We start from the raw sequence: 27,788 nt of genomic DNA, 5'->3' as shown, positions 1-27,788 counted from the left end.
CCAAATCCACTTTCTTCCCTCGGCCTTGTCCATATTTGAGCCCTTGGTCAATGTGAACCACAAAGCTGTTACCAACTAATGAAGCGGGGTTGGACCTTGTACGGTCCCCTCCAACTTGGGATCTTATGAAATACAATATATCAAGTGTTTTGGGTTATCCTCTCATCTAGAAACACCAAGACCACACAAGATTCCTAAACACAAAATGGTACACAGTGTTAGTGGCTTTCATAGGCTGTGGCTGAGATGCTGGATAGAAGGAAGGGATAGATAGATGCCTGTTGGCAGCTGGTCAATAGGATGCCTGAAGTGTGGACAAACTGACCACCTACAACATCCTTTCTGTCAACTAAAGACTGACTTCCAGGGGAGGGTGTGCCTCTCTCTGAACAGGACTGGGAGCATTGAGGGAGCTCTGTAGACCACACGTAGTGTCTTTGAGAGGGCCATAGAGTGCCTCTCCAACTAAGAGGAGGCCACTATATTGTACAAAATCTCCTTTTCTTTTCCCTGTCTTCCTTCTTAAAGTCTCTAAAATGCCCAAGAGTGAAAAAAAAGGTAGGGAAAGAAGGGTATGGGTACTAGTATAGGACTGAAAGGAGCCAAAGGCAGCAAAGGAAATTAGACAGGTACTCACTGATTGCCCCAGTGTACGTTGGCTGTGTGAGGTCTTTTGGTACCTTCCGGTAGATGTCAAATCTGAAAGGAGAAAAAGCAGCAGGGATGAGCCAGGCAGGACATTTCAATTTATCACCTCCCCATGGGGCTGAATGGTGCTAGTCATCTTCCCCCTTGGGACTCCAATGCAATCATGATCCTTTCTGTGGCGAGGCACAGGGGGTTGGCAGGGAAGAACAACAAATATCCTTTCTGAATGTTTTTATAATTGTATGACACTTCCTCTTTGGTTTCATCTTTCCATTGTCTTCATCACTACTTTCCTTTTTCTCTTCCTGCCCAGGTCCAGCTAAGGTCTAGGTCAATGATAAAAATATATTTGGTAGGGCAGCTAGGTGGTGCAGTGGATAAAGCACTGGCCCTGGATTCAGGAGGACCTGAGTTCAAATCCGGCCTCAGACACAACACTTACTAGCTGTGTGACCCTGGGCAAGTCACTTATCCCTCATTGCCCCACCAAATATATATATTTGGTAAATTCCATATTTCAGAAATGATGGAGCAGGAGGTGGAAATGGGTTGGATTTGGGTCTGTGAAAGCATAGAAAATTCCTGGACTCTTTTTCATCAAAACCTGAGGGAAGGTTTTTATAGCACAAACCTCAGTTTTATGAGGTATTAACAAAAGCACTTAGGAAATCGTGTGTGTACACACATAGAAACACACATATGTCTATATGTATATAAATACATATATGTGTGTATATGTATAATCTAAATATATAAATATATTACCTATCTATCTAAAATATGTAAAAACCAAATTCCTTTACTTACTTACCAGGTTAATAAGGATAACTTCTAACATTTATATAGCACTTACCATGGGCCAGGCATTGTCCTAAGCAAGTACTTTATATTAATTATCTCACTTGATCCTCACAATACCTCCTGGGAGGTAGGTGTTATTATCACCTTCTTTTTACAGATGAGGAAACTGAGGCTAACAGAGGATGAGTGACTTGCCATGGGTCATATAGCTAGTAACACTGTCTGAAGACAGATTTTAACACAAGTCTTCTTGATTCCAGATCCAGGGTTCTTTCCACTGTGCTGCCTAGCAATCTGCCATTGAGATAAAAGGCAGGTGTTTCTACCTTTTTTTTTTTTTGGATTATTTTGGTGAGGCAGTTGGGGTTAAGTGACTTGCCCAGGGTCACACAGCTAGTGAGTGTTAAGTGTCTGAGGCTGGATCTGAACTCAGGTCCTCCTGACTCCAGGGCCGGTGCTCTATCCACTGCGCCACCTAGCTGCCCCTCTACCTTTTTTTAATTGTGAAATCTGCTCATAATACCTTTCATAATTCTGTAATATCACTAATATCCCTCCTTGCCTTTCCACCCACATGGATGGCCATCACCATAATTTAGACTCTCTTCAACATCTCTCACCTGAAATATTGAAATAACCTTCTAACCAATCCTTCTGCCTCCAGCCTCTCCTCTCTTCAATCTGCTGTTCATACAACTGCCCTAATAATCCTCCTAATACACAGCTCTAACCATGTCATGTTACTCCTCTGCTCAAAAATCTTCCCTCTACCATCCATATCAAATATAGTAGTGTGCTGGGGGCGGGGGCGGGGGGGGGGAGGGGAGGAGGGGAAGACAGGAAAGGCACTGAATTACTGGGAGAGGTTCATGCATTCATATGTGAATCCATAAATAAACATTCTATAGACTCAGTGTCTTGCACATTTATGTAAAAACTTTTTCAAATGGATGTAGTTCCTGGGTTTTTGTTTTTTTTTTGCGGGTCAATGGGGATTAAGTGACTTGCCCAGGGTCACACAGCTAGTAAGTGTCAAGTGTCTGAGGCTGGATTTGAACTCAGGTACTCCTGAATCCAGGGCCGGTGCTTTATCCACTGCGCCACCTAGCTGCCCCTGTAGTTCCTGTTTTGATTAATAAAATATACATTCATTTAAAAGAATAACTGAATTCATAAGAACTTTGTATCATTCATTATGTGTTTTCTCAATCAAAAGATACTAAAAATGCAATTACTATCACATGGGGGATTTGGGAAATAATCTGACGTTAAAACTGGCTCCCTAATGATGAAGCATGCTAACAGTCTTCTGACAGAGAAATGAAGAATGAAACAGATATTCTTTTGACATGGCCCATGCAGGAATTTAATTTGTTTAACTATCCACATTTGTGACAAGACTTTAACTTTTCTCTTTTTTCAGTTGGGGGTGGGCAAGAGATAGTGATTAAGAGTAGGGTTCTTGTCTACCATCCCATCCACCCACACCATCCCTAATGAGAAGAGAACAGAAAGAAGGTTGGAAATCAGGGCACAGTTAGGGCAGCTTGAAAGTGACATATTGAATTTGTCATATTTTGTTTGTTTGTTTGATTTTGTTTTTTTAGTAAGGCAATTGGGGTTAAGTGACTTGCCCAGGGTCACACAGCTAGTAAGTATTAAGTGTCTGAGGCAGGATTTGAACTCAGGTACTCCTGAATCCAGGGCCAGTGCTCTATCCACTGCGCCATCTAGCTGCCCGAATTTGTTATATTTTAAAAGCAAAAATCCTATACAACAGAGATTTGCAGTTTTGTGTACATTTCTCTCCTGTTCTAATGTACAAGGAGATGTCAATTTCACTACGGATTTGTTAAGTTCAAAAACCCACAAAATAAAATGGAAAAGCAGTTCTCATACCCTAGGCAAGTCCCTTAACCTTTCAGTGCTCTAGGAAACTCTAAGTTGCAGAGAATCAAGGGAAGTCTCTCACTGAAGAATTCTCAGTTCCATTGAATCTATCCTACAATGTTTTTTATAAGATTGGAATCACTGTGCTATAAAGGTAAAAGATGAACTCTGAAGGCTGACATTTAAGGTCTTCTACAAGCTGGTTTCTAACCAGATCTAGGATCTTACTGGAGTAAACAATGCCTGGGAAGGAAAACTTTGTTCTGCAGCAAAGAATCAGAGTTGTGTGTGGGCAATGAAAGAAACAACGTGCCCAAACTCTGCCAATATGTTTCAGAGACAGGTCTTGAACCCAGTTCTTCTGGACTCCAAGACCAAGCCCTCTCTCCACTTGACCATGCTGCCTGTGTTGCTGTGATTCAAAACTTCCAGCTTTTTGCCCTTCAGTCTGGCAGGAGGGAAAAGAAGATGCCAGGCTGGTTTGTTAGTGGTGGTAGCAGAGGGCATGGAATCGAACCAGTTGTTGCTGACCTATGGATAAGCTATTTTTGCTCTTCAGGGGAAGGGTGTTGACTATAGTGGAAAGAATTTATTTTTAGGAACTTGAGTGGGCAGGTCATCCAAAGAAGAGGGAAGAGAATATCTTCAGGTACATTTCAATTCAACAAGTATTTATTAAGCAAGGCATTAAAATAAAGATACAGTCAGTCAGTTGATAAACATGTACCGACTTTGTGAAAGGCATTGTGCTAAATGCTAGGGATACAAAAAAAGGGGGGCAAAACTTTCAAGTTCACAGTCTAATGGGGTAGATGACATGAAACCAATAAGGTACAAATAAACTGTATGAAGGATATCATTAACAGAGGAGAGGCACAAGAATTAAGGGGGATCAGGAAAGGCTTCCTCAAGAAGGCAGGATTTTTTATCTGGGGCTTGAAGGAAACCATGGAAGCCAAGATGTGGAGATGAGGGAGAGAGAGCATTCCAAGCATGGGGAACAGCCAGCAAAAATGTTGGGAGAGAGGGGGCAGCTAGGTGGCACAGTGGATAAAGCACTGGCCCTGGATTCAGGAGTTCCTGAGTTCAAATCTGGCCTCAGACACTTGACACTTACTAGCTGCGTGACCCTGGACAAGTCACTTAACCCCCATTGCCCTGCAAAAAAAAAATGTTGGGAGAGGGGCAGCTAGGTGGCACAGTGGATAAAGCTCTGGCCCTGGATTCAGGAAGACCTGAGTTCAAATCCAGCCTCAGACACTTGACATTTACTAGCTGGGTGACCTTGGGAAAGTCACTTAACCCCAACTGCCTCACCAAAATCCCCCCCAAAAAACTAAAAAAAATGTTGGGAGAGTGTGTGTCTTATTCAAAGAACAGAAAGGAAGTCAATGTCATTGGATCAAAGAGTATGTAGGGAGGGAGGGGAGAAGAGATTAAGGTGACTGGAGGGGTGAGGGCAGATTATGAATGGCAAACACAGGATTTTATATTTGATCTTGAAGATGATAAGGAGCCACACTGGTGTTTAATGAGTGGGTGGGCAACACAGTCAGACTGGAGCTTTAGGGAGATTTCTTTGAAAGCTGAGTCAAAGATGGACTGGAATAGGAAGAGGCTTGTGGCAGAATAACCCACCAGCAGACTACTGTGATAATTCAAGCATGATGTGATAAGGGACTGTACCAGGTTGGTGGATGTGTTAGAGAAGAGAAGGGGTCATATGCAAGGGGTATTGTGAAAGTAAAATCAATAGGCAGGTCTTGGCAGCAGATTGGATATGGAGGTGAGAATGAGGAGTTGAGGGTGACAACTAGGTTTTAAGCACAGGTGACTGGGAACATGGGGGTACCCTCAAAAGTAATAGAGAAATTAGGAGGAGGGGAGGGTTTGAGAGGAAAGATAATGAGTTTAGTTTTGGAAATGTTGAGTTTAAGAGGTCTATGAGTCATCCAGTTAGAGATGTTTAATAGGCATTGGGAGATGTGAGACTGGGGGGTCAGCAGAGAGGTTAGGACTGTATAAGGAGATTTGAGAATTATTAGCATAGAGATGATAATTGAATCCATGGTGGTTGATGAGATCACCAAATGAAACAGCATAGAAGGAGAGGAGAAAAGGGCCTAGGATTAAGTACTGTGGGACACCCACAGTTAGCAGGCATGACTTGGATGGAGATCTGTCAAAGGAGACAGAGAAGGAGAGGTCAGATAGGTAGGAGGAGAACGAGGAGAGAATAGTGTAATGAAAACTAGAGAGAAGAGAATATCAAGAAGAGTGTGTGACGGTGTTTAAGGCTACAGAGAAATCAAAGAGGATGAGAGTTGTGGAAAGGCCATTAGATTGGGCAAACAAGAGATTTCTACACTAAAGTCTTGACCTTCAATAATCAGATATCCATTTTAAAAGTTCTAACAATAGAAAATCAATGAATATGGACTATATAATACCTTGGAAAGATAGTTGGGGTGGGGTAGAAAATCTACAAGCAATTGTCTATGATAATGTATTTGTTGTTTAGTCATTTCATTCATGTCAGAATTTTTGTGGCTCCATTTGTTGTTTACTTGGTAAAGGTACGGGAATAGTTTGCCATTTCCTTCTCCAGCTCAATTTACAGATGAGGAAACTGAGATAAATAGTGTTAAGTGACTTGCCCAGGATCACACAGCTAGTAAGTGTCTGAGGCCAGATTTGAACTCGGGAAGATGAGTCTTCCTGACTCCAGGCCTGGCACTCGATCCACTGCACCACCTAGCTGCCCTTATGAGAATATATGGATATTAGAAAATAGTCGGGGGCAGCTAGGTGGCACAGTGGATAAAGCACCGGCCCTGAATTCAGGAGTTCCTGAGTTCAAATCCGGCCTCAGACACTTGACACTTACTAGCTGTGTGACCCTGGGCAAGTCACTTAACCCCCATTGCCCCGCAATAAAAATTAAAAAAAATAAAAAAAAATAGTCAACATGGCTCTGTGACCAACCACCTGGATTTCTTTCTGTGATTGAAAAGCAGGGAAGGAGGGCAGACAGATGATGGGGAAGTAATACAAAGAAGTAGCATGCTGATGGAAAGAACCAGACTTGAAATCCAAGGGCATGATTTCAAATCCTGGTTCTGTTATTTGCTACCACTGGGAAATCTTGTTACATGCCTTTGGGCAAATTATTTGTCTCCTATGGGGTTCAATGTCTTCATCAGGAAAATGAGGAGTTTGGACTGGATGATCTCCATGTTCTGATATTCTATGGGTCAAAGGAATTAAGCTTGATCACCTTAGGAATCTAAATTCCCACCGTCATTACATTCACTTGAAAACCATGGTCTTGATTACACCAAACACCTTCGAGATAGCCCTTGAGACTTTTACTCTAATCATCCTGTGAGTTGGTAGTATAATTTTAGTATTCCCATTTAGTAGATGAGGAAACTGAGGCTCAATGAAGTGAAACGTTCTACCCTGGGGTCAAATAGCTTATCTAAGTGCCAGAACTCCAACATTGGCCTAGAGTGTTCTCTCTACTTCATGCCACATCTATACTCTAGTTTTTAGTCCAGTATTCTCCCCACTGCATAATGCTATAATATATTGGCCATGGTTCTAGAGTCCATTGTAAGTTGTACCTCTGGGGGCAGCTAGGTGACGCAGTGGATAGAGCACTGGCCCTGGAGTCAGGAGTACCTGAGTTCAAATCCGGCCTCAGAAACTTAACACTTACTAGCTGTGTGACCCTGGGCAAGTCACTTAACCCCAATTGCCTCACTAAAAAACAACAAAACAAAAAAACTAAGTAGTACCTCTGTTAATGACTTTGATGAAAGGATTAAAAAGACTTCAGTCAAATATGAAGAGGACATTAAATTAACTGGAGGCTCTGGGTGAGACAGAAACATCATTCAAATGACACTGGGCAATTTGAGAATCTATAAGACTTAGCTGGAAAGGATGATATTCAAAAGAGCTAGAAATCCAGTATCACAAACATGGGCTGGGAAAAGAGACGGGCTCCACAGAAGCATAAAATCAAGACCCTGGGGTGGGGGTGGGATGTCAGAACTGACCACAGGCCAAATGAATCAGCAATACGATGCTACTGTGACAAAGGCCGGCAGGAGACAAGGCTGAATTAATAGGGCTATGACATGCCATGGGCAGGAAGTAATCTTTCCACTATGCTCCACATTAGTCAGCCCCTCCTTAGAGTAGAGTATTGTGTCTCGCTTTGGTCACCTCACATTAAGGAGGATACAGACATACCGGATATGTCCGGTACAAGAGCAATCAAAGTGATCAATGGGTCGGGAAAGAGGTTAAAGGAAATGGAGCTGTTCAGCCTGGAACAAATTGCTTCATTCCTATTATCACCAATAACAGTAGTGATGATTCTAATTTAAATCTGGCCTTTCAAGGTTCATCAAGAGCTTTCCTCACAACCCACAGAAGGTCAAGAGGAAACTCAATTATAGTTCTTAATAACGAGGAAGATGCAGCAGAAGGTGTGCTCTCTTTGCCCTCCAAAGACCAGATGGGAAGATATGGGCTTAAATGAAAGCAGAGGACAGCTCAATTAGACTTAATATTATGGCTGTAAAGAGAATAATAACACTCCCAGTCCCTGTGCTCATTGTTCAAATAGCTAGTTGTGGCCTCACCCACATGGCTCTTTCTCTCACAGACTAAAACCTGCCCACATCTGAGCAGATGTCTTGCTTCAACCACAAGAACTCTGGAAGTCCATCATGCAGGGACCAACCTTCAGGCAATGTGTCTCTTTCCAGACTTATCCTACTCCACATAAATATTGTCCTCAGATGACAGATATAGTCTGTTACTAGACCCACATCAGTCTAACTTTGTAGTTAGTCAATAAGCATTTAAGTGCCTACTATGCACCAAGTACTCTGCCAAGTGCTAGAAGATGGTAACGTTCATTGGAGTGTATATACTGGTAAAGAATAGGAATAGGGCTTTAAAGGGCTTTAGAATATTAATACTACTGGGGCAGCCAGGTGGTGCAGTGGATAAAACACCGGCTTTGCATTCAGGAAGACCTGAGTTCAAATCCAGCCTCAGACACTTGACACTTACTAGCTGTGTGACCCTGGGTGAGTCACTTAACCCTCATTGCCCCACCCCCCCACCCCCAAAAAGAATATAAATACTAGTTTATGTGTATATAGCACTGCCAAGGTCTACAAAGGGATCTTATATACATATCTCCTCTGACCCTCAGAACAACCTCTTGAAGTAAGAAATGCAAGTACTACCATTTCTATTTTACAGATAGGAAAATGAGTTGATACATCAAGTGATTTGCCCAAAGTTCTGTGGCTAATAAGTAGCAGAGTCAGGACCTGGACACAGCAAAGTAGAAAGAACAATGGATCAAAAGTGGAAAATCAGGTCAAAATCCCAACTCTGCTATTTACTACCTATGTGAATTTGGGTTCCTTATTCTACTTCTTTGAGCCTCTGTTTCCTCAATTGGATTAGAAGATCTTTAAGGTCCCTCACAACTCTAAATCCAATGCTTCTTCCAGTTCTTCTGTTCTACATGAGAAAACAGTTACACAACAAAGAAAATGTTATAAAATATACAATTTGCCTTCTAGTTTAACAAATGGATGAATTTTTTAAAGGTTTTTATAGAAAAATACAATTAAAAAATTTTTACATGCCAAGTTCTCTACCTCCCTCCAACCCCTCACTCAGTGAGAAAGCAAGCAGTATGATGCCTATTATACACGAGGTCATATAAAGCATATTTCCATATTAGCCATGAAACATTAGATATGTTTCATTCTGCATTCAAAATCTCCAGTGAAAAACGGCATTTGTTATCATGTGTCCTTTGGAACTGCATGAATTATTGTATTGATCAGAGAAGCTAAGTCTTCCCCAGTTGACCATCTTTACAATATTGCTGTTACTGTGATTAATGATCTCCTGGTTCTGCTCACTTCACTTTGCCTGGTCTCGTGCCTTATCCACTATGCTCTGTTGTCACAGGCTGCATAAGGAAAAGCAAAGGAGGGGCAGGTAGGTGGCACAGTGGATAAAGCACTGGTCCTAGATTCAGAAGGACCCAAGTTTAAATGTGGTCTCAGGCACTTAACACTTAATAGGCTGTGTGACCCTGGGCAAGTCACTTAACCCCCATTGCCCTGCAAAACAAAACAAAACAAAAAAAGAAGAAAAGAAAAGGAAATGATAGTTCCACCTGGACAATAACCTACTAATTGCAGCTATGTGGAATAGTGGGTAAAGTACTGAGTAAGGAGTCAGGAAGATCTGCATCAAATTCAGCCTTAGACACTTACCAGCTATGACCTTGGGCAATTCATCTAGTCTGTTTGCCTCAGTTTCCTCAAATGTAAAATGAGGATAATAGTACCAACCTCCCACAGTTGTTGTGAGAATCAAATGAGATACCATTTGTAAAAAGAACTCAGCATAGTGCTTGGCACATAGTAGGTGATTATAGAAATGTTAATTCCTCTCTTATCCCTTCCCTTCTTGCTTCTCCCACTCCAATTCATCCCCTATGAAGCCACCCAAGTGATATTGCTAAAGTGTAGGTCAGACCGTGTCAGTCCCCTATTCAAATGCCACAGCTCACTATTGCCTCTAGGATCAAGTACAAAATCTTCAGTTTGTATTTGAAAGCCTTTTACACCTTAGGCCCATCCTACTTTTCTAGTCTTTTTCTAAAGGATTCCCCTTCTTGCACTCTGTAATGCAGTCACACTGGTGCCTATGCCTACCATGAACTCGCTCCTTCCCTTTACTTCCGGGAATCTTTTGTTTCCTTTAAAGCTCACCTCAAGTGCTACCTGCTCCCTGAAGCCTCTCATGATCCCCCACCTGCCCCTTTCCTCAAATTACCTTCTCTTTTTTTGTGCATAATGTTATATATACTTAATTCATGAATCTATAGGTTCAGCGAATCTTCCCGGATAGAATGTAAACTCTTTCGTGTTAGCAACTGTTTCATTTTTGCCTTTGTATCTCTAGTCATAGTAGGCACTTCATAAATGCATGCTTGCTTGCTTTACTACTGTGTCCTGAACAGGCCACATCTAGAAGGAAACAAGTACGTATGAAATGCCTACAATGTACCTGGCACTGTGCTAAGTGCTTTACAACAACCAGAGAGGCAGATGCTATTATTATCCCCATTTTACAGATGAGAAAACTGAGGCAAACAGAGGTTAAATGACTAGCGGATAACCCTAGGTAAAACAGTTAGTAAGCATCTGAGGTTGACTTTGGTCGTCTTGACTCCAGGTCCATTGCTTTATCCATTGTATCACCTAGTTGGTTCTAGAATCTATTTAGTGTTCTGAATCTAGAACACTGTGTTTGAGATCTAGAATACTGTGTTCAGTTCTGGGCACATTTTTAGAAAAAGGACAAAGAAGCTTCAGTTTGTTCAGAAGAGCTGAAGAAATGGAGTGTTAAGCCTGGAGAAGAGAAAATCTGGAAGACATAACTAGCTACCTTCAAAGCATCTGAAAGGCTGTGGGAGAGATATTGGACTGTTCTTTTGTTCAAATTTCAGCACAAGGATAGATCCTGTCTTCTGGCTGACATATATGAATAGACTTCTTTTAAGGGTCAATTGAGATAATGTATATAAAGTGCTTTACCAAATTTAGAAGTACCGAAATGCCACCATCCTAGACAGTGTCACCTCTGTAGCCAGTGTGCCTCTGGAGGATTCCATTTCCTTCCTCTTTGCTACTAGGGATTCTCTCTCCCAATACACCTTTCTCCTAACAAGCCCATCTTCCTCCATCAGCAAAGCCAACCCTGTATTACTCTCTTTACTTTCTTTTGTTTTCTCAACCAAGCAGATCCATCTCATCTACCCAGATTCTCCCATTATGTTATTATATAATAGTGCTACCATAAGACAACTTAATAGTACTCTATTATTATTTCTGTGGTATAGATATACTGGATATTAATACTATGGTACCAATATCATTGCATATATAATAATATGTAGTAGAGTGTTTCCAAGCTTGAATGAATTAATAACTTCATTCACAGTGTTATTCCTTCAAACAGAGAATTCTAAGCCAGTCAAACTATTCCTTTTTATTCTGTATCATTCTTGTCCATATCCTGCCATAAATCCTCTAAAAGTATCTATTTCCCAAATATTGGAGACTTCCTTTGGATATTTTAACATTCTGTAAGTACCAGTGAAGCACCATGAAGGGTCTATCCACCTTTTTATCCCTTATTCCTACTACATAACCAAGAAAATGCTGGGCTTAAAGCCAGGAACACGTGTTCAAATCCTGCCTCTAACACATGCTAGCTGTATGACTCTGGACAACTCACATAACTTCTCTGTGCACCAGCTGACTCTCTGGGCCTATACATTACAGACATTTCCCAATCTGCATTGGTGAATGGTTCTTCCTCCACTGATGAAGTAGTACATCTGGATCAAAAGAATAAAGTATTACTATTGATATGTTAATAGCAGTGCTATAATATAACTAAATTATGGGTTAAATGGCTCCCCTGGGCTTACTGGAAGCTTAAAACTATGACCTTGGAATTCAGAACACGTATTCATTCAGAAACAACCAACTCATGTAACAAACAAACTTTTGGGGGCTGCCTTGTTAAAGTTTATTTTTATTGCAGGCAGCCTGTTCTGGGTGTTTCTGATATTGATTCCTTCAATGCTTTGGTATGATGTAAGGTGACCCTGGGCTATCCAAGGTGATGCCAGCAGAGTTGCAAGCTCTGGCGAATCCTACCAAACTTGAAAGGTTCAGAAGATGAATCTGGTGACAGACTTTGTGTCTTGTTATTCAACAACTATCCTATGGAGGTTTGGGGAGACTCACTACCTAGTTAGCTGCATGATAATGAATTTTGGGGCCAGAGTAATTCCAAGGAACCATTGCAAGCTACAATATTTTATGGGAGGGGAAGATCTGGGGTGGGGGGTGGTGGTAAGGAAAGCAGGGAGGAGAGAGTGGGGGGAAAGCAGATGATATGCACCAAAATTATTCCAACCACAGATCTTGCAAATATTTAAGTTTTCCTCTAAAAAGGATAGCAATCTAATCACCATCCATATGAACCACATTTATTAAGCACCTATTGTGAGCCAGGCACCATACTATGTGCTGGAGAGAAAAAGTAAAAAATGAGATAGCTCTGCCCTCAGGGAACTGACATTCTATAGGATGAGATATGTATGACATCTACAAATATAAGTATGCTTGAAATAAGTTTATACAAAATAAATGTAAGGTGATATAGCAGGATGGTACTAACAACAGCTGGGGAAGACCAGAGGAGACATCATGTAGGAGGTAGCAACTGAACTGAGCTTTGAGAGAAAGTGTGTGTGGGTGGGGCAGCCAGGTGGTGCAGTAGATAAAGCATCAGCCCTGGATTCAGGAAGACCTGAGTTCAAATTCGGCCTCAGAAACTTGACACTTACTAGCTGTGTGACCCTGGGCAAGTCACTTAACCCTCACTGCCCCACAAAGGAAAAAAAAAAGAGTAATGTTTGAGAAAGTAGGGGCTGTAAGAGGCAGAGTTGAGGAGGAAGGCATGTAGGCCAGGCATGGGGTTTAGCCTGTGCAATGGCAAGGAGATGAGAGGGAAAGGTTTGTATGTGCAGAACAATATCCCCTTGAAGATAAATGATGAAATCCCACTTCACCAGACACTGACTGACTCCTTGTTCTCTTTCCTGATCTTAAGATCACAGAGTCATGTTGTAGTTTCAGAGATAAAAGGGATCTTAGAGGTCATCAATTCTAATGCCTTCATTTTACAGATGGAGGACTGAGACCAAGAGAAGCTAAATGAGTTGCTTGTGATCATATAGGTAGTAAGTCTCTGATGATTCGAACCCAGCTCTTCCTGACTCTTGGGTCCAGTGCTCTACTGACTATACCAACCTCCTAGCTGTTTTGCAACTTTATTGGTAACTAATTTTGAATGTTAATATTGAGTATTATTATTACTATTGTACAAATTATTGCTCCATCTAGACTATAAGCTCCTTGAGGAGAGGGTCTGTCTTCTACCTTTCTTTGTATCCTCAGTGACTGGCATATAGTCAATGCTTAATAAATGCTTATTGACTGACTGGCAAGACACAACACCAAGACCTCGGAAGGACTGCGATTTCAAGTGACTCAAAAGATGTGCAAGATAGTTACAAGTAAGCCACAACATAATTACCAATGATGCCTTGTGCTATGAGAAGTAATAAACACCAAGGGCATGCATGACCATAAAAGAAAGCGAACATGTGCCGAGAGTTGACAAGAGATGGATGGTCCAAGTGCAGCACAAGTATCCGTGAAATTTTAAAAAAGATCTAGGGGGCAGCTAGGTGGTGCAGTGGATAGAGCACCAGCCCTGGAGTCAGGAGGACCTGAGTTCAAATCCGGCCTCAGACACTTAACACTTACTAGCTGTGTGACCCTGGGCAAGTCACTTAAGCCCAACTGCCTCATCAAAAAAAAAAAAAAATCGGACTCAGACACAACACTTACTAGCTGTGTGACCCTGGGCAAGTCACTTAACCCTCACTGCACTGCCAAAAAAAAAAAAGATCTAGAGGAAGGCTCAAAACATGCTGAATTGACCCTTTAGGAGGATATAGGAAGGTCACAGACAAGAACTGCACAGGCTGGAAAAGCACGGATGCATTTTAATCTGCTCTTGTGGAAGGACAAAGTAACCAAAAGAATTAGATCACCAATCCACTGAACTATCATTAACGTCCTTGCAAAAAGCTATTTTCCTATAATGATTTAATGTGCATGCTGAATTATTTAGTGTAATTTCAATACATTTAGTGAAAAAAAGTTTCTTTGACAACACGTCAAATTTTATATTGGAAATCAACAGAAAAATAGAATTTTTAAAAGAGAAATTCAATTCACTATACACTTTAGAGGCTGTTCATATCTAATCCAAGGGATTGGATGCACAGCCAAACTCAAAGAAAACATGCATAAGACTTCCCATGGCCCTAAGCAGGGCAAGAGCCACTGGAAATATCTGACTAATAGACTTACGCTGTCATTTCTTTTCATAGCAAAATGGCTCAGCTATGCTATTTTAACTTCCTTGGTTAGGTTCTCACTTCTGTGATCTTGCAGATGGATCTCAAATCACTTTGTGGTTCACCATATGTGGGCGGTAACCAGGCAGCAACTTATGATGTCACTGTTTCCAAGACTTAATAAAATTTATATGCCACTGAAAAACAAATAATGAGAGTGATGGGTCACCTTCCCTCAAAATAGACTTTTACATTTTATCTGGATGCCCTTGGATGGAGTGAGGAGCCTCAGGCTCCAGTCTGTCGAGCTCTTCTCCACCCAAGTAGCGGAGAGGCTGTGGCGAGACGGACCTCCCAGCCCAAGGCAGCAGAGCCATTCGAAATCTTCATCAGTACAGAACTGTTGGTTGATAAGTTTTGTCTATCAAATGACTGCCTCCCCCCAACAAAAGAAGGGTTCCCAATACCAATTTATTTTCTCCCTCTAGCAAAACATAAAAAGCAATAGTCTATCTTCCTTTTATCCTTGCACTATAGGACTTCTTAGGGAAGGCCCAACAGTCTTACTTAATACAGTAGTGGATGTAAAGAAAGAATAAAGAGGAACTGCTCAGAAGCAATAAAGTAACCTCATCCTACACACAGAGCCTGCAGTGTGCAGATAGCACCCCCAAAGATAAGCCACATACTATGAGAAGCCCCTCCTGATCTCTCAGGTGCTAGTGCCTCCTCTCACAAATGACCTTGTTTTAATTTTCTGTGCACTTCTATAGGTAAAGATGACCTTTCCTGATAGAATGTAACCTCCTTAAGGACAGGGACTCATAATTGTCTTTAGCTCCATCTCAGTCTTTGCACTGGCCATACCCCATTTATTTACCTTCATCTCAGAAACTCCCCCTCTTCCTTTAACATGCAGTTCATTTTCTGCATGAAGCCTCTCCTGAAGTCCCTGTTAGTACCCTCTATTCACAAACTCCCTTACATTGAACTACTATGCTGAATATAGTTGTATTTTTTTCACTTTGTATTTGCACTACACATATTTTTTATACTTGCTGTCTTTACCATTAGAATGTAAGCTCTGAATTTGGAACTATACCCAAAGGACTAGAAAACTGTGCTAGCAATAACACCTCTAGTTCTGAATCCCAAAGAATTTTTTTAAAAAGATCAGGACCTATATTTACAAAATTATTCATAGCAGCTCTTTTTGTGGTGGCAAAGTATTAGAAATTAAGGGAATACCCATCCATTGGGGAATGGCTGAGAAAATTGTGATATATGATTGTGATAGAATGCTATTGTGCTATAAGAAATGAGGAGCAGGATGGTTCCAGAAAAACCTGAGGAGACATATATAGACTGATGCAAAATGAAGAAAGCAGAACCAGCAGGATACTGTACACAGTAATAGTGATACTTTATGATTATCAACTATGAATGACTTAGCTCTTCTCAGCAATACAATGAATTAAAGCCAATCCCAAAGGACTCATGATGAAAAATGTTATCCATCTTAAGAGAAAAAACTGAAGAGTCTTGAACATACTTGTTTTAACTTTCTTATTCTTTTTTTTTGGGGGGAGGGGTAGGTCTGTGTTTTCTTTCATAACATGTCTAATATGAAATTATATTTTGTATGACTGCATGTATATAATCTATATCAAATTGCTTGCCTTCTCCAGGGGGGAAAGAAAGGAGGGAGGGAAAGATAGAATTTGGAATTCAAAATTTTTTAAAAAATGAATGTTAAAAATTGTTCTTCTATGGAAGAGGGAAAATTTTTTTTAAATGTTTTAAATGTAAACTCTGTGTTTCATTCTTTGTACTTGTATCCTCAACACCAAGCATAGTACCTGAACCAGAGCTGGTGATTAATAAATACTAGCTGATTGATGAATTTCTATTCCCAGTGCCCAGTATAATGCTTGGCATACAGTAGGCTCTTAATAAAATACTTATCAGTCAGGTTTTATTGATGCATTTATTTTATTTCTTGCTGAATTTTTTTCTTATTCATCTTTTTTTCTTTTCAGTTCCAAATTCTTTCCTTCCCTCCAGCCTTTACCCCACCCAATATGATAATCATTATATATGTGAAGTCATGTAAAACATATTTCCATATTAGACACATTGCCAAAAAAAAAAAAGGACAAGAAAAATAAAATGAGAAAACAATATGCTTCAACCTGAACTTAGAGTTTATCAGTTCTCTTTCTGGAGGTGGATAGTATTTTTCATCATGGGTCATTAGGAATTGCTGTGGATCATTGTCTTGATCAGTATTTTTTTCACAATTGATAACTGTTACAATATTGCTGTTACTGTGTACAATATTTTCCTGGTTCTGCTCACTTCACATGAATTCATATGTCTTTCCAGGGTTTCTGAAACCTGAAATCCTTCATCATTTCTTACAACAGAATAGTTAGTATTCCATCACAATCATAAACCACACCTTTCTCATTCATTCCCCAATTGATGGGCATCACCTCTATTTCCAATTCTTTGTCTCATTCATCTTTTTAAAAAATGATTTGATACAAGAGATAGCATTCTCTAGGAGTGAGGAGGGAGAAGGATACAATAAGAAATGTAGGTGATATGAATTTTTTTGTTTGTTTGGGTTTTTTTGATGGGGCAATGAGGGTTAAGTGACTCGTCCAGGGTCACATAGCTAGTGTCAAGTGTCTGAGGCTGGATTTGAACTCAGGTCCTCCTGAATCCAGGGCTGGTGCTTTATGCACTGCACTATCTAGTTGCCCCTAATTTTGGAAGGGCAATGAGGGTTAAGTGGTAGGTGATATGAAAATAAAATATACCAATAAAAATTTATTTAGAAAGTAAAAAAAACCCCAAAACACCACCACCTAGTTGATTAACTAAATTAAGCTTTGAAGGAAGCTAGAGATTTTAAAAGGAACCATTAGGGAGGAATGAAGTACATTCCAGGCAAGGGGGTCAGCCTGAGGAAAAGCATGGGGATGGGAAATGGAAACCCATGGGCAGATAGGCAAGTAGGGCAGTTTGGCTGGACTGAATGTGAGTACATGAAGGGGAGTTACGTGTAATATGCCTGGAAAGACAGGTTAGAACTAGGTTGTAAAGGCTTTTAAGGCTAACAGAGGAATCTGTATTTTTTTAAAATAGTATTTTATTTTCCCCCAATTACATGTTTTTGTTTTTTTGTTTTGTGGGGCAATGAGGGTTAAGTGACTTGCCCAGGGTCACACAGCTAGTAAGTGTCAAGTGGCTGAGGCTGGATTTGAAATCAGGTCCTCCTGAATCCAGGGCTAGTGCTTTATCCACTGCGTCACCTAGCTCCCCCCTCCTCCCCCCCACCCCCCCACCCCCCCACCCCCCCACCCCCCGCCGCCAATTACATATAAAGATAGTTTTCAACATTCATTTTTGTAAGACTTTCAGGTCCAGATTTTTCTCTCTCTCCCCTCTCCCCTCCCCAAGACATCAAGCAATCTTATAAAGGTTTACATTATAACCATGTTAAATATATTTCCATGTTAGTCATGTTGTGAGAGAAGAATCAGAACAAAAGGGAAAAACCACAAGAAAGAAGAAACAAACTACAAAGGTGAAAATACTTTGATCTGCGTTCAGACTCCATAGTTCTTTTTCTGGATGTGAAGAGCATTTTCCATTATGAGACTTTTGGAATTGTCTTGGATCATTGTGTTGCTGAGAAGAGCTAAGTCTATCACAGTTGATCGTCATACAATGTTGCTGTTACTGTGTACAATGTTCTCCTGGTTCTGCTCACTTCACTCAGCATCATTTCAAGTAAGCCTTTCCAGTTTTTTTTCTGAAATCTGCCTGTTCATCATTTCTTACAGCAAAATAGTATTACATTACATTCATATACTATAACTTTTTAAGCCATTTCCCAGTTGATGGGTATCCCCTCAATTTCCAATTCTCTGCCACCACAAAAAGAGCACTTATAAATATTTTTTGTACATGCGGGTCCTTTTCCCTTTTTAATGATCTCTTTGGGATATGAGACCTAATTGTGGTATTGCTGGGTCAAAGGGTATGCACAGTGGGCAGCTAGGTGGTGCAGTGGATACAGCACTGGCCCTGGAGGACCTGAGTTCAAATCTGATCTCAGACACTTGACACTTACTAACTGTGTGACCCTGAGCAAGTCACTTCACCCTCACTGCCCCATACTCCCCCCCCAAAAAGGGTATGCACAATTTTATAACCTTTTGGGCATAGTGAGGACTCTGTATTTGATCTTATAGGTAATAGGGGCTTCTGGAGATCTCAGAGCAGGGGAGTGAGGTGCTCAGACTGGTATTTTAGGAGTATCAATCTAGCAGCTGTGTAGAAGATGAAATGGACAAAGTCCTGAGAAACTCAAGGCAAGGAGCTCAATTATAAAGCCAGAGATGAATTTATGGCCCTCAGTCTCTGGAACATAAAAGTCTTGGTGAGTGACTATAGAGGTTAGATTCATTCAACATTTATAAATTATTTAGCGGAGGAGTGAAAAGTTCCAACTTATGCTCCAGGTATATCACTTTAGTAGCTCTGTGGAAGATGGATTGTTGAGGATAAAGACTTGAGGTAGGAAGACCAATTAGGAAGCTCTTATAGTAGTCTAGATGAGAGATGATGAGGGCTTACACTAAGTTGGTACCCTTATGAGTTAAGAGAGCAGATGGATGGATGCAAGAGTTGCTGAGGAGGTAGAAATGAGAAGCTCTGGCAACTAAATGGAAATACAAATTGAAGGAGGGTAAGAAATTGAGGATGATTTGTTATTATTTCTCATATGTGAACCTGGGTGACTGGAAGGATGGGTGACACCCTCAATAAAAACTCCACAGAAGTTTGGAAACGGTGTTGAAAGGAAAGATTGTGAGTTGTGTTTTGGGACATATTGAGCTTAAGATGCCTGTGGCACATTTTTTGGGGAAATGTCCCATAGGTGATGCGGGACTAGAACTCAGGATCTAGAACAGACATGGATATGGAGATCTGGAAGTCATATAAGTAAAGATGATTGACCCAAAAGCAGTCGATGAAGTCTCCAAAAGAGACTAAAGAGAGAACAAAAAGGGGTTTGAGATGGAGCCTATGTGAGTGAATAGCAGACATGGAAGGCAAGAAAAAAAAATAATTGTAGGTTAAATTAAAAGACTATTTCTGGTATACTGCTTTCAGTTCTGTGTGGTACATTTTAGGAAGAATGAAAAGTAAAAGCCCATCTAGAAACGGACAACCAGAACAGTAAAGTACCTTGAGATTCTGCTACATGAAGATTAATTAAGGAGCCAGAAATGTTTGCCCTAGATTAAAAGTTAATTTGGGGGGCAGCTAGGTGGTGCAGTAGATAAAGCACCGGCCCTGGGTTCAGGAGGACCTGAGTTCAATTCCAGCCTCAGACAATTGACACTAGCTGTGTGACCCTGGGCAAGTCACTTAACCCTCATTGCCCCACGCCAAAAAAAAAAAAGAAAAAAAAAAGAAAAAAAAAGTTAATTTGGGTTCAGGGTTTAGTCAGTGATAAGATAATGTCAGTGAAGCTATTGAGGAAGAGATATGAAACTAATTTAGATTCTGCTTGACCCCAGGGGCAGAGCCAGGAACAGTGGTGGAAGTTGCAGAGCGGCAGATCTAGACTTGATGTAAGGAAAACATTTCCTCAAATTTAGTTTTATTCCAAAAGAGAGTGGACCTGTTGTTAGAGTTACTAGGACCCCATAGCCTTCTCCTTCCCTCAATACACCATTTTTCACTAGGGATGTGACAGAGGGATTCCTATCAGCTTGGACCATCCCTTTGTTACTGCCCTATGATTCTCTAACCACCTCTTCTCTTCCCTCCTGGAGAATTCAGCAACAGGGTGAAAAGGTCAAATGGAATGCCCCTGTGTCCCCAAGTCAATAGGAGCTCATCTTTTCTAGGATCTTTGTCAATAAGTCACCAGTACTGGCAGCAGGATCTCAGGCAAAGACAATTCTAGAGGGAAAGCAGTGATTGCTTCTATGAAGACCGAGCATCACAATTAGCCCTAGGAGAATTAAGAAAAGGTCTGATGGGGCAGCTATGTGGCACAATGGATAAAGGACTAGCGTTGGATTCAGGAGAACCTGAGTTCAAATCCAGGCTTATACACTTGACACTTACTAGCTGTGTGACCCTGGGCAAGTCACTTAACCCTCATTGCCCCACCAAAAACAAAAGAAAAGAAAAGGTCTGATAGAGGGGGCAGCTAGGTGGTGCAGTGGATAGAGCACCTGTCCTGGATTCAGGAGGACCTGAGTTCAAATCTGACCTCAGACACTTGACACTTACTAGCTGTGTGACCCTGAGCAAGTCGCTTAACCCCAATTGCCTCACACACACACACACACAAAAGGTCTGATAGAGAGATTTCTCCATCCTTACCCATGCCAGTTCTTTCAGAAGGTTTATAAACTGTTGTTTGGCAGCGCTAGGGTTGTAAATGAGGCCTTATAAACTCCTATCTGCCCTAAGGCCAACCTATTGCACCCACAAGAATAGCAACTGGAACTGGAACAATTTCTGTGGGGTCCCTGTGGCCCAAACTGAACAAAACCTTGCTCCAGGTTTCCTCATTAGAATGAATCCTGGCCAAAGCCGAACTAAGGCTTTCAAGCACAGTCAGAAGGATCAGGGGGGAATACAATACTAAGCTTTCTCTCCAATCTCTCTCACAGGAAGTACTGGAAAAATAATAAGACAATTAAGTCACTTGAACTTCGGGAGTATTTTCAAAGCCATTGCATAATAGAGTATTTACAAAGAACTGTGCACTGAGTGCCACATGAGGAATTTTACTATCTATCTTTAAACTGGAGACAGCATGGCGGAGTGGGGAACTCACTGGACTAAATCCAGAGCAACTCTGTCCTACTCCAAGCTCGGCCATTAGTGTCCTCATTGCAAAATGGGGAAGTAGGGTGGACCAGATGACTGCAGTATAGCATAGGGAATATAGAGTGCTTCTCATGGACTGGAAGACTTGGGTTCAAATGCTACCTCTAAGAGCTGCTAGCTATATGACTTTTGCTAAATCCCTTAGTTTCTCTGAATCCCAGTGTACTCATCTGTAAAATGGAGGTAATAATACCTCTAGTACTATTTAATGGGGTAGGTGTGAGACTCATGTGAGATAATAATGTATGTGAAATGCTTTATGAATTTTAAAAGGGATATGTAAATTTTAATTATCATGATTAATTATCTTTATCTCTTGTAGCCCTAGAATTCTATAATCCTACAGGTTACTAGAAGTAGAGAAAAGCAATGAGCATGATTAAAGAAATTGAAGGGGAAAAATAAATAGATAGATAGATAATGAAATTTAAAAAATGTAAAACTAAAGAAATAGAAGGGGCAGCTATGTGGCTCAGTGAGAAAGCACTGGCCCTGAATCAGGAGGACCTGAGTTCAAAATCCAGCCTCAGACACTTGACACTTACTAGCTGTGTGACCCTGAGCAAGTCACTTAACCCTCATTGCCACACAAAAAAAACCAAACAAAAGTAAATTGAAAAGGCATAAGAATAGTAGGTCAAAGGTCTGGAATAGGCCATAGCTGGAGGTCTCTTTACACTAACTATAGGACCGGATATTCTTGAACCAGGAACTAATTTCAAGACATACTGCTTTCCAGAATACATCTGGAATGAACCATTTACAGCCTTTTCATATGTACCCAGCTGTCAAGAAAATGAACCAGAGTGGCCCATAATGTGATCTCATAGGAAGAGGAAAGAGCTCATTTCTGCTCCAGGCTCATTAAAAGCAGCCGGTTCTTGGTGCTTGGTTTGGCACCGAGCCTCCTGAAATCATAGGACCATCAAGGCCACAAGGAGGGCCAAGCAAGGCAGTGAGCGAGCAGTCCTTTAAGTGTTACCAAATCACTGGAAACAGGAAATAACTGTAGGGCGAACACAGCAAAAACAACATCCCATACGCCGAGACTATAAATGGCAATGTATTCTTAGAGGGGCAAAATATTAGCTGGTTTTTCAAAAGTGACCTATCATCGGATAAAAATACAGAAGGCATTTAAATGCTGAAAGGCAGAAGCTATTTTGAGGACTGCACTCTCATCTTTATGGCTGCTGGCCAGGTTGGAGCCCTAAACATGGATTTAAAAGGAATTATTTTTATTTTCATGAGTGTCTTTTTTTAGGGCAAGAATGTATTTTGGTGATACTTCCCAAGCCAATCTGGCTCCAGAACATGGTCCGGTCCTTGCCAGCAGGGGGATTTAATTTAAAGCCTACCTCTACCCACCCATCCCTTTTCTTCTAATCTAATCCTGATCCAGGCTCTTTTATGTGCTTTGGAAGATCAGGTACTGGCTGACTCAAGTTAGGCTTGAATTAAAATGCAGGCATGGAGTTGGATATAGGGATTGCCTGGTAGAAATAGGCATCCAAAGTGGCATCTGAATTTCATAAGAGTCTAGACTTGCACGTTACAGGTGTACAATTTCTACTGAGTTTATATGATAGGTGAAAGGCAGGGGAAAGAGAAATGTATTTAGAGCTAATAGACCTGAGTTCAAATCCTACTTCTGCCCCTCTGTACCTAGGTGACCTTGGACAAGTCACAAACATTCTGGGTTTCATTTTCATCATCTTTAAAATGGACAAGATGGCCTCTAAGGTCTCTTCTAGCTCAAATTCACATCTTAAATACATTTAGGGGCTCACAATCAAAGGAAATCATGTTGTGAAATAATATGAAGCAGAAAAAAACCCAAAAGCAAAACCAAAAGAACGGAGTACATGCTATGACCATAGAAGAATAGCAATGAATGCAAGTGAACCATCAAACAAAGAATCTTGATGAGAACTTAGAGTGACTGTTTAGATAATTTATGCATTGAAATTAATATAACTATTAATAGTAGAGAGGCAGCTCCTGGTACAAGTCCATAGTGAAGAAGACCTGGATTTAAAGTACTGCTTCCAACCCACACAAGCTATGTCCCCATGGCAAGTCACAACCTGTCAGTGTGGCTGAACACTTACAAATAAATCTACATTGCTTAGAGAGGTTTCTTTACCAGGAGGTCCCTAAACCCAACAAGTTCTGATTAAAACAGAAAAAAAAATAATGTCCAGTAGTGCTTTTTATAATACTTTTTTTTCCTATTTTACATACTCAAGTGGGTATAGTAATATATTATAATACTTTTCTTAAAAAGGAAGAAAGAAAAAGTGTGCTGTGAACTTTCTTACATAGAGAATATCTATCCTTTTTTTTTCTTTCTTTTTTCTTTTTTTTTTTTTTGCAGGGCAATGGGGGTTAAGTGACTTGCCCAGGGTCACACAGCTAGTAAGTGTCAAGCGTCTGAGACCGGATTTGAACTCAGGTACTCCTGAATCCAGGGCCGGTGCTTTATCCACTGCGCCACCGAGCCGCCCCGAGAATATCTATCCTTAATTTATTGGTTTTGATAATTCAGTTTTCCAAATATTGGGTTAAGGAGTCGATTAACAAGCATTAATTAATCACTTTAGGCAATGTGTTAAAGTGATAGGGGATATGAAGAAAAGCAAAACAAAAATACAGCCCCCCAGATCCTGTCCTCAAGGTTCCTGGTTTGTAACGGGGAGACAACAAGTAATCAACTAGGAATATAGAAGATAATATACAGAACAGAGGGAAGGTTATCTGAAAGGGGAGGCATTCCCTACTGGAGGGCCCACGTTAACAGTATGCTATTTTAACAATTTAATCCAACATTTATTGAGTGCCCACAGTCATTTACTGCCTGTGTGACCTTAGGCAAGTCATTTCCCACTTGCCCAAGTTAAGAACCTGACTTCCCTGCCATGTCTCTGTAAAATGAGAGAGTTAGATGGTATACTCTTTTAAGGTCCTTTCTAGAACTGAAGTCTACAATCTTGCTATCTCTCACATGAAGGCACAACCCAAATTTTAGTCTGCAACCTTGGCATATGTCTGTGAAGGCAACAGGAAGAGGGGATGTTGGAGTGTGGGGTAAGGAATAAACGAGAATTTTTTGAAATGTTAGGAGCCAGATCATAAGAAGGATTGTACTTAGTATTGTGTGCAAAGCTTTCTGCTTTAGCTTCTGTCTCACTTTGGGGCATACAACTGTATTCAGTCTAGTCATGGATAATTGAAGTTGCTGAAGAGAACAATTAAGCCTAAGTCTGAAATTGAGCTATAAGGCTCCCAAGAGTCTTATGGGATGGGAATCCTGGCAGGAAGCTGCTGATGTCTGGGACAGCAGCCTAGTCTAAGGGAACATAATTTAGTTTACAGCTCTTGAACCCAAGAGATCTGAATTAGAATAAGGATAGAGAGAGGACTGAACTCCTGTGATTTCATTTGCATAGAGAACTCCCAAATGAGGACACTCCCTCTACAGCTACTGGTCCTCCTTCTTCTCCTTCTCCTCCTTCTTATTGCAGGGCAATGAGGGTTAAGTGACTTGCCCAGGGTCACACAGCTAGTAAGTGTCAAGTGTCTGAGGCCAGATTTGAACTCAGGTCCTCCCGAATCCAGGGCTGGTGCTTTATCCCCTGCACCACCTAGCTGCCCTCTACTACTGGTCATTCTTAGCAATTTATAGTCTCAGAGTTGTTGGGTGGTGGTTTAGAGATTGAGAGGTCAAGTGACTTGCCCAAGGTAACACTGTCAATGTGTCAGGGGTGTGATATGAACACAAATCTATCAAGTTGCAAGGCTGGCTCTGTTCACCATGCCAAGCTTCTTTTCAGAACACGGACTATCATCCTATAAACCTTCTTATGGAACAAAACTCTAATGGTCAAAGGATATAAACAGGCAGAAGAAATCAAAGCTATAAATAGTCATATAAAAAAAATGCTCTAAAACACTACTGATTAGAGAAATGCAAATTAAAACAGCTCTGAGGTACAACCTCATATCTATGAGATTGGCTAATATGACAAAAGGAAAATGACAAGCACTGGAGGGGACACTAATGCACTATTGGTGGAGTTGTGAACTGGTTCAACCATCCTGGAGAACAATTTGGAACTATGCCCAAAGGGCTATAATACTGTTTATACCCTTTGATCCAGCAATACCACTACTAGATCTACATCCCAAAGAGATAAAAAAAAAAAAAGGAAAAGGACTTATATGTACAAAAATATGCATGGTAGCTCTTTTTGTGATGACAAAGAATTAGAAAGTTTGAGGATGCCCATTAACTAGAAAACAGCTGAACAAGTTGTGGCATATGATTGTGATGGAACACTTTTGTGCTATAAGAAATGATGAACAGGATAGTTTCAGAAAAACCTGGGAAGACTTACATGAACAGATACAAAGTGAAGGGAAGAGAACTCAGGAGAACACTGCACACAGCAATAGCCATATTGTAACAATAATCCACTGTGAAAACTACTCTGATCATACAATGATCCATATCAGTTCCAAAGGACTCATAATGAAAAATTTGATCCACCTCCAGAGGGAGAACTGATGAACTTTGAGAGCATGTTGAAGCATATTGTTTTTCACTGTATTTTTCTTTCTTTTTTTTCTTTGTAACATGGCTACCATGGAAATATGTTCTGCATGATTTCACATCTATAATAAGTATCCTTTCTTCTCAATGGGTAGGGAAGGGGCTGGAGGGAGGGAGAGAATCTGGAACTAAAGAAATTTAAAAATAGAAAGAAGGAAAGGAAAGGAAGGAAGGAAAGAAGAAAACAAAACTCCATCTAAATATCACATGTTCAAGACTACTTTCCTCTTTTACTAAGGAAAACTTCCTCCTTAGGTACCTCATCACAAAATCAAAGCAAACTCAGCCTCTCCAAGACTCTGCCACTGGAGTACAAACCCTGGCAAGTCCTATTAATGCTAGCCAACATTTATATGGCACTTCAAATTTTACAAAGCACTTTTACTTTGTGTTATCTCATTTGATCATTACAACATCCCTGTGAGATGGATGCTATTACTTATTCCCATTTGTTAGATGAAGAAACTTGGACTGAGTTTAGTGACTTACCCAGAGTCATACAGTTAGTAAATGGCTGAGACAGGATTTGAATTAAAATCTTACACTCTAACGCTCTACCCATTGTACTATCCAGTTAATGATTAGGTAATCATCAGCAAGTACTTATTAAAATGTGTCTACAATATTCCAAGGACCATACTAGGCACTAGAGATTAAAAAAAAAAAAGGTTCCTACTCTCCTACATTCCTAGCTTTTAATCTATCATGTACATTCTATCTATTAGGCTAGAAAGATCAGATTAACAGTTTAATGGTACACTGTCTGTCCTCTGAGGATTGGCCTTACTCATTCCCAAGAGGCTTCTCACTACAAGGTTGGTCAGCCGTTGGTGAGTTTTTCCATTAGCCCCCAACAGCTCATAAAAGCTAGTCTGTTGAGAAAGAAAAGTCACCGTCTGCAGTGGCAGAATGAATTCCTATCCCAGTGAAATCATAGCTCTTGAAGTAAGGATTATGTGTTTGGAGGTAGAAGGGACCTTTAAGTTTATTGAGTTCTTTAGTCCAACCCCCTTATTTTAGAAAGGAAAAGTGACAGAGTTGGAATTTAAACCTGGTCCTCTGGCTTCATATTCATTGCCTCCCTGTACAGGATAAAAAAAAATTTTTCAAGAATATAACAAACAACTTCCTAGCCATGACTGTACAATGTTTTCAAAGTCACCCAAGTTATTAAATCTCCAGAAGCCCATTTTCTTCAAGAGTATTTGTAAGCTAATTCTGTCATGTTCTTTTTCAATGTTATTTCCCATTTGCTCAAGTTAACTTACAGCTTCCATCTCTTCTATTTACTAATAATGTCTGGTTTTTAAATAGCCTACAAAGTTTATGAAGTGCTTTACATGAACTATGTTTCAGTCCCATCTTCCAATAATTCAATGCGATAGGTATTTTAGGCAATAACCCAGGGGGCAGCTAGATGGCGCAATAGATAAAGCACCAGCCTTGGATTCAGGAGAACTTGAGTTCAAAACTGACTTCAGACACTTGACACTTACTAGCTGTGTGACCCTGGGCAAGTCACTTAACCCCATTGCCCCACAAAAAATACAAACCAAACAAAATGTTAAAAAATGTCGATAACCCAGGTGGCATAGTTGATAGAGTACCAGGCCCGGACTCAAGAAGACCTGAGTTAAAATCTGGCCTCGGATACTTACTAGTTGTGACCCTCAGCAAGTCACTGTTTGCCATGGTTTCCTCATCTGTCAAACGAACTGGAGAAGGAAATGGCAAACCATTCGAGTATCTCTGCTAAGAAAACCCCAAATGGGGTCAGGAAGAGTTGGACACGACTGAAAAAAATGACTGAACCACAACAGATGAGAAAACAGAAGCTGATATCAT

The 27,788-nt window shown here is 40.6% G+C and overlaps 1 protein-coding gene across 1 annotated transcript in view; it reads right to left on the bottom strand.

Annotated features, from left to right (window-relative positions):
• The window catches only part of ERGIC1 (endoplasmic reticulum-golgi intermediate compartment 1), a 152,408-nt gene that overhangs the window by 75,975 nt on the left and 48,645 nt on the right, over positions 1-27,788 (bottom strand). The window contains exon 2 of the mRNA XM_043986278.1: positions 638-699. Coding sequence (XP_043842213.1) covers positions 638-699 — 62 coding nt within the window. The remainder of the gene's footprint in view (positions 1-637; positions 700-27,788) is intronic.

Source organism: Dromiciops gliroides, chromosome 2 (assembly GCF_019393635.1).
Source record: "Dromiciops gliroides isolate mDroGli1 chromosome 2, mDroGli1.pri, whole genome shotgun sequence".
Taxonomy (NCBI): Eukaryota; Metazoa; Chordata; class Mammalia; order Microbiotheria; family Microbiotheriidae; genus Dromiciops; species Dromiciops gliroides.
Note: the sequence above shows the minus strand (reverse complement) of the source record. Positions and strands in the feature narration are given on the sequence as shown.